The sequence below is a fragment of the Perissodus microlepis genome, chromosome 3 (assembly GCF_051167445.1).
Source record: "Perissodus microlepis isolate ML-2025 ecotype Zambia chromosome 3, ASM5116744v1, whole genome shotgun sequence".
Classification (NCBI taxonomy): domain Eukaryota; kingdom Metazoa; phylum Chordata; class Actinopteri; order Cichliformes; family Cichlidae; genus Perissodus; species Perissodus microlepis.
The window spans coordinates 39,880,202-39,895,346 of record NC_140463.1 but is presented as its reverse complement, the minus strand read 5'-3'; the positions used below and the strand labels follow the sequence as shown (position 1 = coordinate 39,895,346).

Here is a 15,145-nt window from a genome sequence, read left to right as displayed (position 1 = left end):
CGACGTTTCTCATCATACGCAGTCTCGTTGACAATCAAGGTGCCAACAATACCAACAGTGTTGGGCAAGTTACTTTGAAAAAGTAATTAATTATAGCTACTAGTTACTTCTTCAAAAAAGTAACTGAGTTAGTAACTGAGTTACAAGATTCTAAAAGTAATTAATTACTTGAAAAGTAACTATTGCGTTACTTTAAAAAAAAAAGAAAAAGTTAAACCCTCTGGGGTCCAGGGTGTAATCGGCCATTTTTGACTACTTTTGATGTTTCCTCTACATTTCACCTTTAAAAACTGTTTGTTTGCCTTGTTTGGTATCATTCTTTTCAGCACAACCTCACGTGTCTGACTTTACACTTATGTTTTCATTTTGACATACTGTATTAACACAATTGATCTAAAATCAGACAAAAAACATAAAATCAGAGTAGAAAAGCTTATATATTTTTTACTGTAACAACCACAAACATGTTTAATGAATCATATTTCATAACTTTAAATGCAAATATAAATTGTCAATTTTAAAATCCTATGCACAAGTTTTGCAAACAACAAAGTTATTTGCAGCCATTTACCTTTTACCCTTTTTTAAATAACCACTTCAAACTATTTACAGAACAATCAGCTGTTCTACATTAAATAAGATGCAACACAAATTATTTGTGCCACTCCAAAGAAATAATTTCTGTCCAGTATAAAGGAGAACATCACAGCCTGATACCTGCAGGTCTGACAGCAGCAGGTGTATCACTCCTGATTCTACCTGGAGACAGCAGTCGCCTCATTGTTCTGACACACAACACAAAACTATCCATAACACTACACACTAACTACACAAGACAACACATTAACTACACACTCCAAACACGCTAAACGTCACAAATCTCTCACATCTCAAAACTCGCTCTCCCTCTTTCTGCTGTCTTTTTCTCTCTCGCCGTCACTCCTAAAACTTCCCCCTCTTCCTAAACAATCAGATATCATGTTGCCATATCATTTTTTGATTGGTCGATGGTGCATTTTTCCACCAAAATGAACGGGCTGGGTTTTTTTTTAAATATTTTGGTCATAAGCAGAGAGTGCTTGCTAGCACTGTCCTTAGACAGTAAACATGACGAAACTATTGAGGAAAAAACACGGTATATATTGTTTATCATGACTCTGGTTTTACGTGGCCTATCAACACAATTTAAAAACTGGTATATATCACCTTGTTGCTTTGTCATCTTAAAGTGGTCGTGTGATTGGCTTACCACGACTACTTTATTCTTCCTCAGTCAAACAGCAGCACTCATGCGATTGTTTTCCCTCTTAGCTCCAGGTGTTTTGCCAAAAAGTGATCGTCGGGCAGAAAGTGATTGCCGTCCGCGGGAGCGCGCGCAGCTGCTTAAAGCTGTAGCGCCCAGATTACGGTAAACTGAACACAGCTTCAACCGTCTGTTTGTTAAAAAATAGTAACGCGACCACACCGCATTTTCTTGTTAGTAACGGTAACAGCGTTGTAACGATAGGAATAGTAATTAGTTAGATTACTCGTTACTGAAAAAAGTAACGCCGTTAGTAACGCCGTTACTTGTAATGCCGTTATTCCCATCACTGAATACCAATACTAATGTTGGGATAGATACAATCAATATTTGGATCGATCCTTCCACCTCTAATAACGACAGAGTCCAAACTAAGTAGAAAAGATGATCAATGAAAGCACTTCTAAAGTGACTTTAAATGGCTGTGACAGCTCACACAACAATTCACCCCCGTTTGACCTTTGCCCTTACTTTGGACTCATGAGTGCATTTGAGAACAAAGATTTAAATAATAAAGTTTTATCACAAGATACAACATGGATGCGCACTCTGTCACTGACACAGTTGGAAAGGGGACTCTATTATGTATTAGCTGGCACAAGCATCACTTTGTAATTAGAAAACCTTCTATTTTACTGTATCAGCTTCTGGCACCACAGGCCTGTCTGTCCTGCAGTGAAACAGTAGGCTGCACCCTCAGCTAACTTGGCACGGTTAAACACTGATAAACATTTAACATGTTTTACTTTAATCTTTACTTTCTTTATCTGTGGTTGTTTTAATCACTCTGAATAGTTAGCAGCACAAAGTGTAGTAGCTGTCCACCCGGGCTAAAATATCACTTGGATAATAAGTACTGACACCCTTCATCTGTTCTCTGGCATTTATGGAAGCTCACAAGTCCACAACATGGCAATAAAATTCATCAAGACCCTTTTATCCAGGAAAAGGACCCCATAAACATTCCTTTGGCTTGGCCCAGTGTGGCCTAGCTACAGCGGCGCTGGTGCTGTTACACCTTGGCTTGCTGTGGTTGCCCAACTTGGAATATCTAAGAGGTGGAGCTCTGCTTGTAAAGGAGATATGATATTAATCACAAACATTAAGAGACTGGCAGAGAGGGGAGATAGAGAGCCCAACAAAACCTGGAATAAATGAAGGATGATCTGTGAGCAGGAATTCTTCAGTATTTACTTCTCTACAGGCCTTTTAAGAAATCATTGCTTTGCCCCGCCATAACTCTGGTGGAGTTGTGTGCGTCCTGTCAGGAATGTCATTGACACAGACTCTGTTATCTGAGGCCGATAACAGAGCAAACAAATGTTGAGAAACAAACACGTATGTAATTGCGTCTGTTGTGTGTGTGTGTGTCTCAACTCCCGTCCTCACATCGATACATGCAAATGCAGACAGGCACAGAAAATCCTACAAATTACAAACTTTTCTTTGAAGAACACATGAAATTGCTATTTTATTCTCATTTTTAGCTAAAGCAAGCATTGATATGTCAAGATATCAAAATATCTGTCTTTTAAATTAAGATCAAGGTTTAGATATACTCAGGGTCATAAGTACTGGTACCATTACTTTTGAGACACTGAAAAGGCGATTATGCATAATAACGGCTGTAAATCCTAAACAGCTGATGCAATAGTTTTGATGAACACCTTGAATTAAAGCTGAAAGTCTGCATTTTAATCACATCTTGATTATTTGATTTACAATCCACTGTGGTGCTGTACAGATGCCCTAAAACCACGTTTCATTGCCTAAATATTGCACAAGTCCTGTCTGTGCGTAGTGCATGATGATTGGGATAAAAGCATAGAGGTCTATTGTCCAGTTTATAAAGCAGGAGTACAAAGAACCATTTCGAGAAGCTGTAATCAAATCCGGTCCTTTTCAGCTCTTTCCTCATTCACAAGTTCCCTCCTTACAGGCCAGGTAAGCTTGTCTTTAGAGACGAACAAAATGTGTAAGAAAAGAACAAACTGGAAATGTCTCAATATAAATTTAGCACAGAAAGTGGAAAGTAAACTTTGTTTGGTTGATTGTTTCTTTCTTGTAACAATGCTTCTTGGAAATAATCTTATAACATTGGAAAACCTTTTTATTTCCCCTTAAATGCTACTACATTTGTAAAAAAACAAAACAAAAAAAACCACCTTTGTGGGTAGAGCAGCAGAGTTGAGTATGTGTGTTGCACCCATGAAAAGATTGCAGGATCTTCTCTGCCTCGCCAAACAGGTTATTCTGGTTCTGAACTCGAACTGGAGTAGATGTTTGAAGTCATTTTTCCAGTGAGGACGAAGTCGCTGCACACCCTCACACTGCCTCCACCAAAACCTGTTACCTTATCAGTGCAGCAGTCTGCATAGTATTCTAATCATCTCCTGCAAACTTTAACCCTCCGATCCATTTGCTGTAGACAGAATCTGGATACATCACGGTCCATACTGGTGCTGCTAATTGGGCACCTTATTGTCAGCTCCTGGGGAACCAGAAACTCAAATTAGCAGAAAATGCTGTTTGGCATCGGCAGAAAAAAGCTAGTATTCCAGGGGCACAACCCACATACTGGACTCTGCTGCTTAACCCATAAATGATTTTCCTTACAGATTATATTTTTGTCATTTTCTAATTTCTAGTTGACTGAGGAGGATGGAGGACAGAGAGATTGTACAAGAACAAGAAGAACGAATAGTGAAGTCAGCTAGAAAAGCAGCCAGGCAAGATAAATCATAAGATTCTTAAATTCATCAAGTCTCTCTGTGCCTGGGTCCTCGTCTCAAAACATGACATCACTGTTTTGTACATTTTAACACAATTTAATCCCCACATTTGCAAAGCAAAACACTTTTTTGAAAAGTCTGTAACAAAACCATCAAATCTGATCAAGGTTATTTAAATGCTGCAAACGAAGAATGGATTGGAATAAAAAAAAATACATATCCTAACCTTAATTACTGGGGGACAATAATGAATGATGCTCATAGTATAAAGTAAACTGAGTGCATTTTTGGACAGAGATTCACTTTTAATGTGTGTGTTTAATATAATACAGATACATAAAAAAACACTCCCAAAACAGAATAAATCATTACAAATAAAAATCTTTACTGCAGACACTAATTTTACTAATTTAATAATACTAATTTTGTGTTGTAAGATTTATGAGTTTCAAGCTTTCATAGTGGTCCTTGGGAGAGCTTAACATTTTATCAGGTGGTACACACTGTAAAAAGTTTGAGAAACACTGAGAAGTGTATGTGTGCGTTTGGGAAACATTTAAAGCTGCAGTGCAGAATCTTTGAAACAAGCTTAAAACATTTGTAGAATATAAACAGAGCATCTGCTTCTCTTTACAGCTCCTCACTCCACCAGGGCTGTTTGGCACTTTCTGATAGTGCGCAAATTTGGTGCACGTACTGCGGCAGTCACACAGACAACTGGATGGTCTAAAAGTTGGCCTACCTATTACTGGCTGAGGTTTTAGTAGAGTTGTGGCTGAACCACATAAAAATATATCATTAATTTTAATCTCCCCAATCAATGATAATGTTATGTTGGAATGTTGTTAAAGAGGGTCAAAAATGTTTCAACCCAGTTTGTTTTGCAGATTCTGTTTAGCAGCTTTAATATAGGGAGGACACAACTTCCTGATTGTGTGAGTAAAATCAGGTTTTTTCTCTTTGCCAGTCTAACAGTTTCTGTTTTGCCTGTCACTGTTCCCTGTCTGTTTTCTTACCTGGTTCTTCCTGACCTTGTACTTTCTCCTCACGTTCCCTCTTTCCTCTCTCCCTCTTTGGACTGACAATCATACACAAATAGATTGTATTCAATTAGATGAAAAATTGCATTAATATGAAAAAAATTATATTAAGATCACTAACAAAAGGTCCTCTCTCAGTGTACTTTCAACCAAAAGGCAAATAACCAAACCACATGAACATCTAATAAAAGATATAAATATTGAAACACTGATCCAACATTATTCTTGATTGACGGATCAATTGATTTTACACTTTTACCTGAATGTGGCTCCTTTTTTTAAAAAAAAAAAACCCAACTTCCTTATATCCATTATGAACCTGGCTGTCTGTCTGTCTGTACAAAAAAAATGGTAAATGGCCTGTATTTATATAGCTCTTTACTAGTCCCTAAGGACCCCAAAGCGCTTTACACATCCAGTCATCCACCCATTCACACACACATTCACACACTGATGCTGGCAAGCTACACTGTAGCCACAGCCACCCTGGGGCGCACTGACATGTGTGCGCCCCAGGGTGGCCCCAAAACACACACACAACAGGAGTTATAAGGTTAATGGGCATTCGGTCAGTTAGCTAGTTAGTATCGATTTAAAACAGGGTGGTAACAACAGTAGGCTACTGACAATTTTAAGTTTTAAATAGGCTATATAAATTTCAGTGGGAGCAACAGGACGGTCAAATGTCGCTGATTTTACTGCAGTGTAGGACGAATTGTAGGGTAGCAAACATCACCGGAAAACAAGTTAGCTGAAAAACATTACACCCAGGTTACCTGGTGTAATGTTTTTCAGCTAAAAAGAAACATGGTCTGACTCCTACCTAACTATATAAAGAGTAACTGAAGGTTAAATGCAGCTAATATGTCCTGTTTTAAGCCAGGCACTAACACCTCCGCTCCGATGCGTCTCAGCCACCAGCGCTCTGGCAGCAAGCAACGGCGCTACAGCCAGAGTAGGGGAGAGGCGAGCTGGAACAAACCATTGTGGGAGGGGGGGGGTATCTATACTTTTGTTGTTAAAATGTTACGTCTCAACCAAGTACTGTATGCTTTTTATATTTTTAGCAGTGTGTCACACAAACAGCAAATATTGTCAAAAAAGTAAGAAATCTTTGGGGGTGCTTTGATTCATTTTTGGGGGTGCTGAACCCCCAAAAATGGGCTAAAATCGCCCCTGCTGTACAGGTCTTTGAGGTGGGTGATTTTCCAGTGTCTGTACTGAATAATGCTACTTCAAGTTCTTGATGATTTGGTGGCGTGCCTCTATGTGTTTAAGAGACTGAAATAATGTTGTGCATGTTTCTTATCTTATCTGCTTTACCTCAGATAATTCGTTAACTTTAACTTAACTTTTTTTCTTTAATAACCGAGCCTTTGCCTGGGGTTTGATAACTAAAGTTTCCACCCTAAAACGGGTGGATTAGATTGAAATCTCTGATTATTCACCCTGAATTACTCTCTACTACAATAGGTCATCCAATTAATTAGGTTGCTTTAGAGTGTAACATTGTAATGTGTATCTAACTGAATTTAGGTTTGCAAACAGCATATCCCATTAATATTAATTGCTCGGCACTGCTGACATGATCAGGAGCTGAGCCCTCCTAAGAGTCTGAACCTAGAATCGCCCCTGCAGCAAAGAAATAATCGACCAAACAAAAAAAGTCATTACTTTTTGTGCTAAGTTTATATCCTTTGCCCATTATTTATACTCTCCCTACTCTCCATTTGCCCAAACTTGAAACTTGTGGCTGCATTCTCCTTTCCTAACACCTGAGCTATTCCTGCGTTGATGAGCTGTAAGGGTACAACACTGATAGCCCCTTCGTTACTACGGCGTTACCTTGTAATTACGTAACCTTACGTAGGGGTCTCCCGGTCTGAGCTCTTTAAACCCTGCCGCTCACTGCGTGCTGTCATATTCCCCTCTGTGATTGGCTGAGAGCAGAGGGGGGCGCGCCTGGTTGCGTCATGTGAAAGAGAGGGATGAACGCTTATGGAAGAGAGAGGAGAGAGAGGGAGATTAACGGCAGAAGGCAGGCGCAGTAGCAGACTCCATATATCCGCTAGTCGGAGACGGACGGTGTCAGCTGCTAGCTAAGTTAGCTTCAGTAAGCAGTTAGCAACTAGCTTCAGAGTCCTAGCTTCTTCTCTACACATAAGAGCCAGTGCGTGTGAGAGAGTGTGTATCTTTGAGCGCCAGCTCGGCTGTCCCAAAGTGACTCTGTGTTTGCGTGTGCGGTGCCAGTCTGTGTGTACACACAAGCCAGCCTCTCTGCTCACTCTCTTCCTCTTCCGAGTAGCAGCAGCAGTGTGTCTGTAACTGTGTGAGTGAGGTTAGCACGCAAAGAAGCAGACGCACAACCATAAACACTCTCTGATAGTCGACTGTTTACAGTTGGTGTCCGGTTACTCAGCTGCGGATTCACATCATTTCACTGACACCGTCAAAACGCCAGCATGTGAGTACTGAAGGGTTAAAGCGTGTGTGTGTGAGAGAGTATGAATGAGTCTTGTTTGTTCGGCTGTCATTGATTGATTGCGTTTGACTTTTGATCGATTAATCGAGAGTGACTGAATGGCCTAATTTTTAAAGTAACTTAAGTGTGGCACGTGTTGCAAGTGTGATTTAAACCACGGTCTTAGCTGCACAGTTGTGACACAGGTACATGCGCAACGTGTGCGTGTTTACCTGAAACAGAACATGAAGTACCAACTGCGTTTACGTTTTAATCAGGAGCTTTCTGTTAGTTACACACAGTCACACACTCATAGCTGACTTATAACCGACTCAAATGTGCACACAGAAACTTCAGGCTTGAGATTTCGTTTCACTGGACAGTTGCAGTAGGCGTAGAAAAGTCATCACTGCTAGCATTGCATAGACAGTATAATATAAAACTGCAGGAGTCCTTTAGCAGATGGAGTTCTGTGTAAAGAAAAGAGTAGACGTCTGTTTACATGCTGAAACTTGCAGCTTGCACAATGTGTTTGTTTTCGTGTAAGCCACACATAAATGGGAGCTCTGACTTTGTTTTTCCCCTCACAGATTCTGTAATGCAGAAATTTGTTCCCTGTCATATTTGACCTTTGATCCCGTGGATGTTGGACTGTTTGTTCATCCTCAAAACAACCTTTACTCTGCGTCACACGGTGGTACATGCCAACAGCTGTCCCATCCCAGAGCTCAGGGAGACCCAGCAGGAAGTCAGCAAGTTTGATTAGTCATAAGCAGGAAATGCTGTACATCCTTCAGAAGGAACTCATTTCACCTTGATGGTAGTTTTTGGAGCAGTAGAGACAGAGCAACGGGAGGAAAGTGATCCAGAATTTTAAAGTAGCGCACATCTAAATCTTTAAGAACTCTGTTTATAGTTCTTATCTTCCTCCAATAACTGACACCTCCAGCTTCTCAAAAAGACAATTTTGCAGTAAATTGTAGCAACACAGAACCTTTAGAGCTGTTGTGAGTGCAATAAACTGAAAAGGCATGCTGCAAAGTCATCTTAGCCCCTTTTGATGAAGACATGCACTTTAGACAACTGTGCCAGCTGACACTCCTGCTTTAACTGTGCTGCGGTGACGGATTTAGGGGATATTTGGAGGTCTCGGATGATCACAGGAGATTATATTTCCAGACGTAAGTCTTTACTGATATGTCGTAGGTATAAGGTGCCTTTTAAGTACTCTTTTCTGAAATGCTTTCTAATAAATTAAATGGTTCACAAGGAAAAGTGCAGCGAAGACTCAAGCACTTTGCAAAGTGGCATCAACATTCTTCTGTCTCACAGCACATGTTTGTCTACTTCCAGGTTACACAACTGCAATTTGTATTAAATATATTTTTATTGTTGCCATTTTTGCACTGTTGCTTCACAGCATGACAGCCCTGGGTTGCTGGTGACTCTGTGTGGAGTATGTTCTCTCTCCTTCAGTCCACAGTCATGCATGTATAGTTAAAAGGCAATTCTAAAGACTTACACTTGCACATAGTTGTGAATTTTGGTGTGAATAGTTGTTGCGAGCTGTGGCGAGCTGTCCAAATCGTATTCAACTTTCACCCTATTACAGCTTTGATAGGCTCCAGCCCCGATGTTACCTTAAACTGTAAGTGGAAGAGAATGGATGGATGGGTAAATATAGAAATTGTCAACGTAACTTTTGATGCATTTATAAATTCAAGTGACAAAAGACGGATGGATATTTGTGTATTTCAGTATGCATGTGTGCTGACCTGCCTTATCCTCCGCACAAGTTTTTCAAGCAGCTAATTGGAGTGCTGACCTGTTGTTGGGGTTTCCATGTAATTGCGAATGGATAACTTGTATTATTCATATAAAAATACTGGACTTTCTCCTTTAATTGCCGCCAAGGCATCATCCAGTCATTTGCACTTAGCTGAGTCAACAAGCGGTGCCATTAAACTGGCAATCAAAAACTGCCACTCTACAATTTACCCTCTTAGGGATGTGATATAAAGATGATTTTGTGTGCTTGTTAAAGGTTTCAGTTGTGTTTTCCTTCACTGAGCAGATGTGCACAATCACCTGTTGTCTCTCTCTGTGTGAGAAAGAACAACTTCAGACAGTGTCTCAACCTGATCCTCTTGACATTGTCTGGAGTTTATGCATGAACATGGCCATGGAGAGCTTTCATCTAACATTTCTTATTTTGGTTGGTGAGTGTGAAACAGGACTTTGCATAAAAGGGATTTTAAATGGATAGGATGCAGGTATAACAACAGCCTATAGGTTACATCACACTTGACTAGTGTAATATAACCTATAGGCTGTTTTTTGCACACTGCCTCTCTACAATTCGAGAGCTTTCTCCTTTGCAGTGTTCATCATTGCTCCCACTGCATCACAGATACCTTTCTTGAGAATAAAATCGACATATAAATGAGAAGTCAGTCCTGAAAAAGCTGAAAATAAATGGCAGGTTCTCAAAAGAGCGTCTAAATTGATCAGTGAAAGTAACGTGAAAATTTAGGATTTATGTGAGAGATCATGTTTCACCAGTACATCGTAGGTCTTCACGGGGCAGCGTGTAGCAGCGGGGGGTCGGACCATCCTGTTGACTCAGCTGGTAAAGTGTCTGAAAGTCAAAGTAAAATCCAGCAGGTTCACATAGCTCACAAGTCTTTTCAGTGCACCACATGTTATACCATCCATTGTCTTCCGCTTTTACTTGTCAGGGTCGCAGGGGGCTAACCCAGGGCACACCCTGGACATGTCGCCACTCTGTCACAGGGCACATACCCTCGCATTAACACCTATGGGCAATTTAGAGTTACCAATTAACCTAACCCCACTAACCGCATGTATTTGGACTGTGGGAGGAAGCCAGAGTACCCACACAAACACAGGGAAAACATACAAACTCCACACAGAAAGAGCAACCTGAGGGTGGAATTGAACTCAGGACCTTCTTGCTGTGAAGCAACAGTGCTTCATTCAAGTTCGTGTCCATGATTACACTTTAGCTAAATGTCTGCTTAGTAGTTAATTTAAAGAAGCTTTATGCAGCATTAATTAAAACATGTTCCAGGTCCACTTAAATGATCACAGGTGTTTCTTGTATCCCAAACTACTTGATTGTTTGGGTAAACCCATGATTTACTTTTCCACAAGTTCAATAATCTAACCTTTATGGTATGAGCCCCACAGAGTCAAACCTTAAGCTTGTTCCTGCTGCGTGACGCTCACGTTACTGACAATAACTTTGAAGCCTGGTTTACGAGGGCTTGCTGCTCTGATGCAGCTGATCTTTATTCTGTGTTATTCTTTCTTGTAAACGCTCTTGTTTAAAGAGCCCGGATATGGTTTGTCCCAGTTTACACAAACAGAGTAATCACTTCTGCCTATCAGGTCAGAGGCAGGTGGGGCAGAGATGGAGAGTGCCGGGGTGGAAGAAGGAAGAGAGGAGGGAAGGGAGTGTGGTTGAATGCACATCCATTTTCCATTCGGTGTGCATTCTGCCTTTCTCCATCACGGCTAATGAAAAATTACTTTTTCAGGAATCGTTGGATCGAAGTGAATCTGCTTTATGTCTTCGGGGAAAGATTTGTGTATGTGTGTGTGTGTGTGGGTGTGAGAAAATGTTCTGTTGAAACCTGTTTAGTTCAGTCTTAGCTCACATGATGAGGGCATTGATTGCAGACTGTAAAATAGGTGTTTTTCAGGTGCATTTCCACACAACAGCCTGCAGCTGATTTATTTGTATTAAGCTGGATTCCCGCATATGTTCACACACCACATCGTGCTTTGTATAAAATATTAAATTCCTGTAAGTAAACAGAATAATTAACTATTGCCTTTTCTTTACATCAGTAAGCTGGACTTTTTCCTGGATTCACATCAGATCAGACATCTAAACACATTCTGACATTAAGTTGTGTTTGGAGTCACACATGCAATAACATAAGGCGCCTGGTAAAGAAAGTCTAAATGTATATTTAAAACAGTACCTCAACAGAGTCTGTATAACTTAAACACTGCAACATCTTTAAAGCACATCACGACTTGTTATACAAAGTTACAACTATACACACATAGTAGGCTGATAAAGGCATGTATACACGTTACAGTGCAAAAGTCTTTGATAGCAGAGTAAACAAAAAAGGAGAGACTTTTTCTCAAGGTGGAGAAGTGGATTAACAAACTCACCACACACTGGGACAGTTTGGGTCGTCGACTGTGAGTGCAGAATACTCCAACTTTATTTTCAGTTTTGGAGTGCTTGGTTTAAGAAGGAGCAGAATAAACTGAAGATTGACCTCCTTTTAGCTCCAAAGAGACATATGGGGGGGCTTCCCAAAGTCTGACATGCACATGGCCCAGAATCAGTGTCCTCCTCAGTCACGCTGCTGCTATTGGATTTAACTTGGTGGTTACTGGAGTAACTTATTGGCCATGTGCGTGTTTCACTTTTTCATGACCGAATTGGTGGATTTAATATTTATAACATTTGTAAAAGTATAGCTGATAGCTGAGGGGGACACATCGACCCCATTAAATTTACCTCAGAAGTTTGATGCTGGAGCTCAATTTCATAATTGAGTGCGTTTTAGTAGTAAAGTTGGAAAAAGCAAGAATAATTTTTCTGCTTAGGAAGGTATGCATCACTATCAGTACAGCACAATGCAATTTCTTTTGTTTCTTTATTTTTTAGCAAGTTATACATGCACCGCAGTGATGCTACTGATTACAAGTTTTGCAGTTTTACGTAACACTGCTGCCATCTTGGATTTTGCAGTCGGTGTCGGTGGGCTTTACTCCGACTTGGAAGTGGCGTTCCAGCTCAGAGTTCTGACTTGCAGTTCTGAAATTCCGACTTTCGTGGAACGCAACAGTAGAAATGAAACTGGTCAGAGCAGTTTGAAACCTGAGCTTTTGTCTCAGAGAGATTATTTGTACCTGCAGTGACCGAAATATTTTAAATTTAGCCATATTTTGACAGAAAAGAAAAGAAAAAAGTCTCTTTTGGTAATTACTTAGAATATATCTGGTGACTAAATGCTTATTTTTATGCCTTTCTAACTGCTAATTACTAGGAAGCACAATCGCTAGTTTTCATTAGTAGAACTATTAAACTGTCTCCTTGCTAATAGTTTGTAAGTTTCACTGCTAATCAGTTAGCCGCAGTCAATCTTCTGTTCTGCTTGCTGGTTCACTTGTTGCACTCCTTGTTATCAATGCTTCCCAGGAAGTTTCTGACCTCAGAGTTGGATGTACTCCAATTCAACCATCTCGGGCTGCAACTGGTTCTTTATCTGCTCTGGAGATCCACTACGATAGCGACTCAAACCTTGCAGGAGGTGGAAAATCGGTTTGCGCGCCACTATGCTGAGCACACTGAGGCTACCTGCTCTGGATTTGAGGAAGGCTCACTGAAAAAACAGCTGATGCTTTTGCTCAGTTATGTTTATCACAAAGTGCTTGACAAAGAAAATATTTTCAGAGGAGAAAACGCAGCTATTTAATATTTATTTAACCCTCTTAAGGCAGGCGTTGCAGATTTGAAACAGTTAAAAGCTAACAGCCTGATTACCCCACATACATATTTTATGAGTTTTTTTTTACTCAGAAGTACCACTGCAGGTATTCTTTTGTGCATTAGCAACAAAAACTTAATTTGAGCCCGAGAGGGTTAAGCGCTGTGAAAGAAGACACATGTACATGCCTGCCACTTCAGCAGCTGCACATGTACGCACTTGCATTGAGCTTTTTTGATAGTCCTGTTTTTTTTTGATGAGCCCACAACAGCCAGTGAACATCAACAGAAGTCCATCACGTACAGCACATCCTTTTCTTCTAACGACAACCCTGAATGCTGTAAGCGCCGAAAGGTAGACTGTTTGTTATTGCCCAATTTCTGGTGGATAGCTCACTCTATGTATTTGCCCCTCGATTACCCAAGCAGGGCAAAGTCGAAACTAGTTATGTGTGTCTGTGTGTCACAACATCACAGACAAAACAGAGCTGAACTTTGATCTCCAAGAAGTTAATGTATGAACCAGAAGTCGCTGCGGTGCTTTTAAGCTGCCTAGCACCCAAAGGTTTCACTCAGTAGCCATATAACCCTTCTCTGAGGACAGGATGATGCATGCATGTGGCAACACATTTTTCTTGAACTGATTTTTCTGGGTTTTCCAATATAAAAATTTAAGACCACGTTAGCTATTGACGATGTTTGTGCTTGTGCCTTTTTTGCTCCTGTAACTACTGAGAGGAAGAGACAGAGAGAGTTGGAGACTTACAATAGAGAGAAAGAGGTCATGGAGTACATTTGGCATGAAGCTATTATTCCACTTTAGCTTTCCAGCTGGGATTTATTTTTTTCAGTACTTGTATACGGTCGGGGTTGAGTTAGGGAAAACGTTGATGCTAAAGTTGTTTCAGATGATGTCACACTGGTGTAATGCATCGTGTTTCATCGTGAGGTGTGCTGAATGAAATCAGGAAAAGACAGGAAGCACGTGATACACCTGGAAGAAACCAGCACCATTAAATGCGCTCGACCCGCCAAGATGAAGTGTCTCGTAATGAATGTAGTTCCTCTAACTTGACACAATAAATCCTTTGATGGTTTTTCGCTACTTTATTTGCAACTTTTCACTGACTGTGTTTTTAGTTTTTGTACTACCGACATTCATACCATAGCAGTCTGCAGGAGTGAGAGGCCTGCAGCTGGTTTGGAGCCTCCACAATGAAACAGCATGTAGATTTTTGCTTTAAAAATTCTTTGAACCTTGCTCATATCTGAAACTAAAACAATCCCGTGCATTTTTTTAGACTTAGTGAAAGGCGAAGGTCACATTCCTTTGTCTGTACGCCTGTTAGAAGGCCAGTGGAAAGGGCTCTGTTTTTTTTTCTCAGGTATGCTGTGAATATTATATTGAAATTACATTTAGAATAATTGAAAATGTCATTTTTTGTATGATTTAAAAAAAATGCATTTCTTAATTATATCTAGTACTTGATAAACTGCAAAACAAGATGTATCTGATGTGTCAGTGTTTTGTTAATGTAAGCAGGTTTATTCCCTGGATAACATGAGTGGTTCTGAACTCTGACTTGGTCGCTATTTACTACAAAAAGGGATCTTGAAAAGGTTAGCTTTGTATATAAATAAATAGGAAAAAGGGGAAGATACCAGAATGTATGGGTTTTTTATATCTTGGTCTTCTGTTTTTTGCCCTTCCAGTAGAGTGGAAATTGTAGCTTCTTCAAAACACTTTTATGCCGTTTAATCCTGTAAAAGCTCCTGTTGATAAAGCGGATTTTGCCTGGATTCCCTCAGTTAAAGTCATGCGTCAAAGTGCTCTTAATTTGTCCACCTGTTGTGTGTGTATGCAACGTAGGCGCCATGTTTTGGTTGTTATCATACAAAAATCCATAACAGTCTTTCAGAATATTACATTTCTGAGAGTTAGCTCAACTCCTTCACCTCCTTGAGGCTTTCTCCCTTTCAGGCTTTAGAAGATTGAGCCCACGACAGCAGACTTTGGCCAGTCACGTGCCTCTTTAAACCTGATCAGGTGTTTCGTATAAAGAGTGAAAAAGT

The 15,145-nt window shown here is 40.2% G+C and overlaps 1 protein-coding gene across 1 annotated transcript in view; it reads left to right on the top strand.

Annotated features, from left to right (window-relative positions):
• The first annotated feature begins 7,065 nt into the window (after positions 1 to 7,065).
• pcxb (pyruvate carboxylase b) overlaps positions 7,066 to 15,145 on the top strand; it is a 291,593-nt gene continuing 283,513 nt past the window's right edge. The window contains exon 1 of the mRNA XM_084924410.1: positions 7,066 to 7,539. Coding sequence (XP_084780536.1) covers positions 7,538 to 7,539 — 2 coding nt within the window. The 5' untranslated portion in view covers positions 7,066 to 7,537. The remainder of the gene's footprint in view (positions 7,540 to 15,145) is intronic.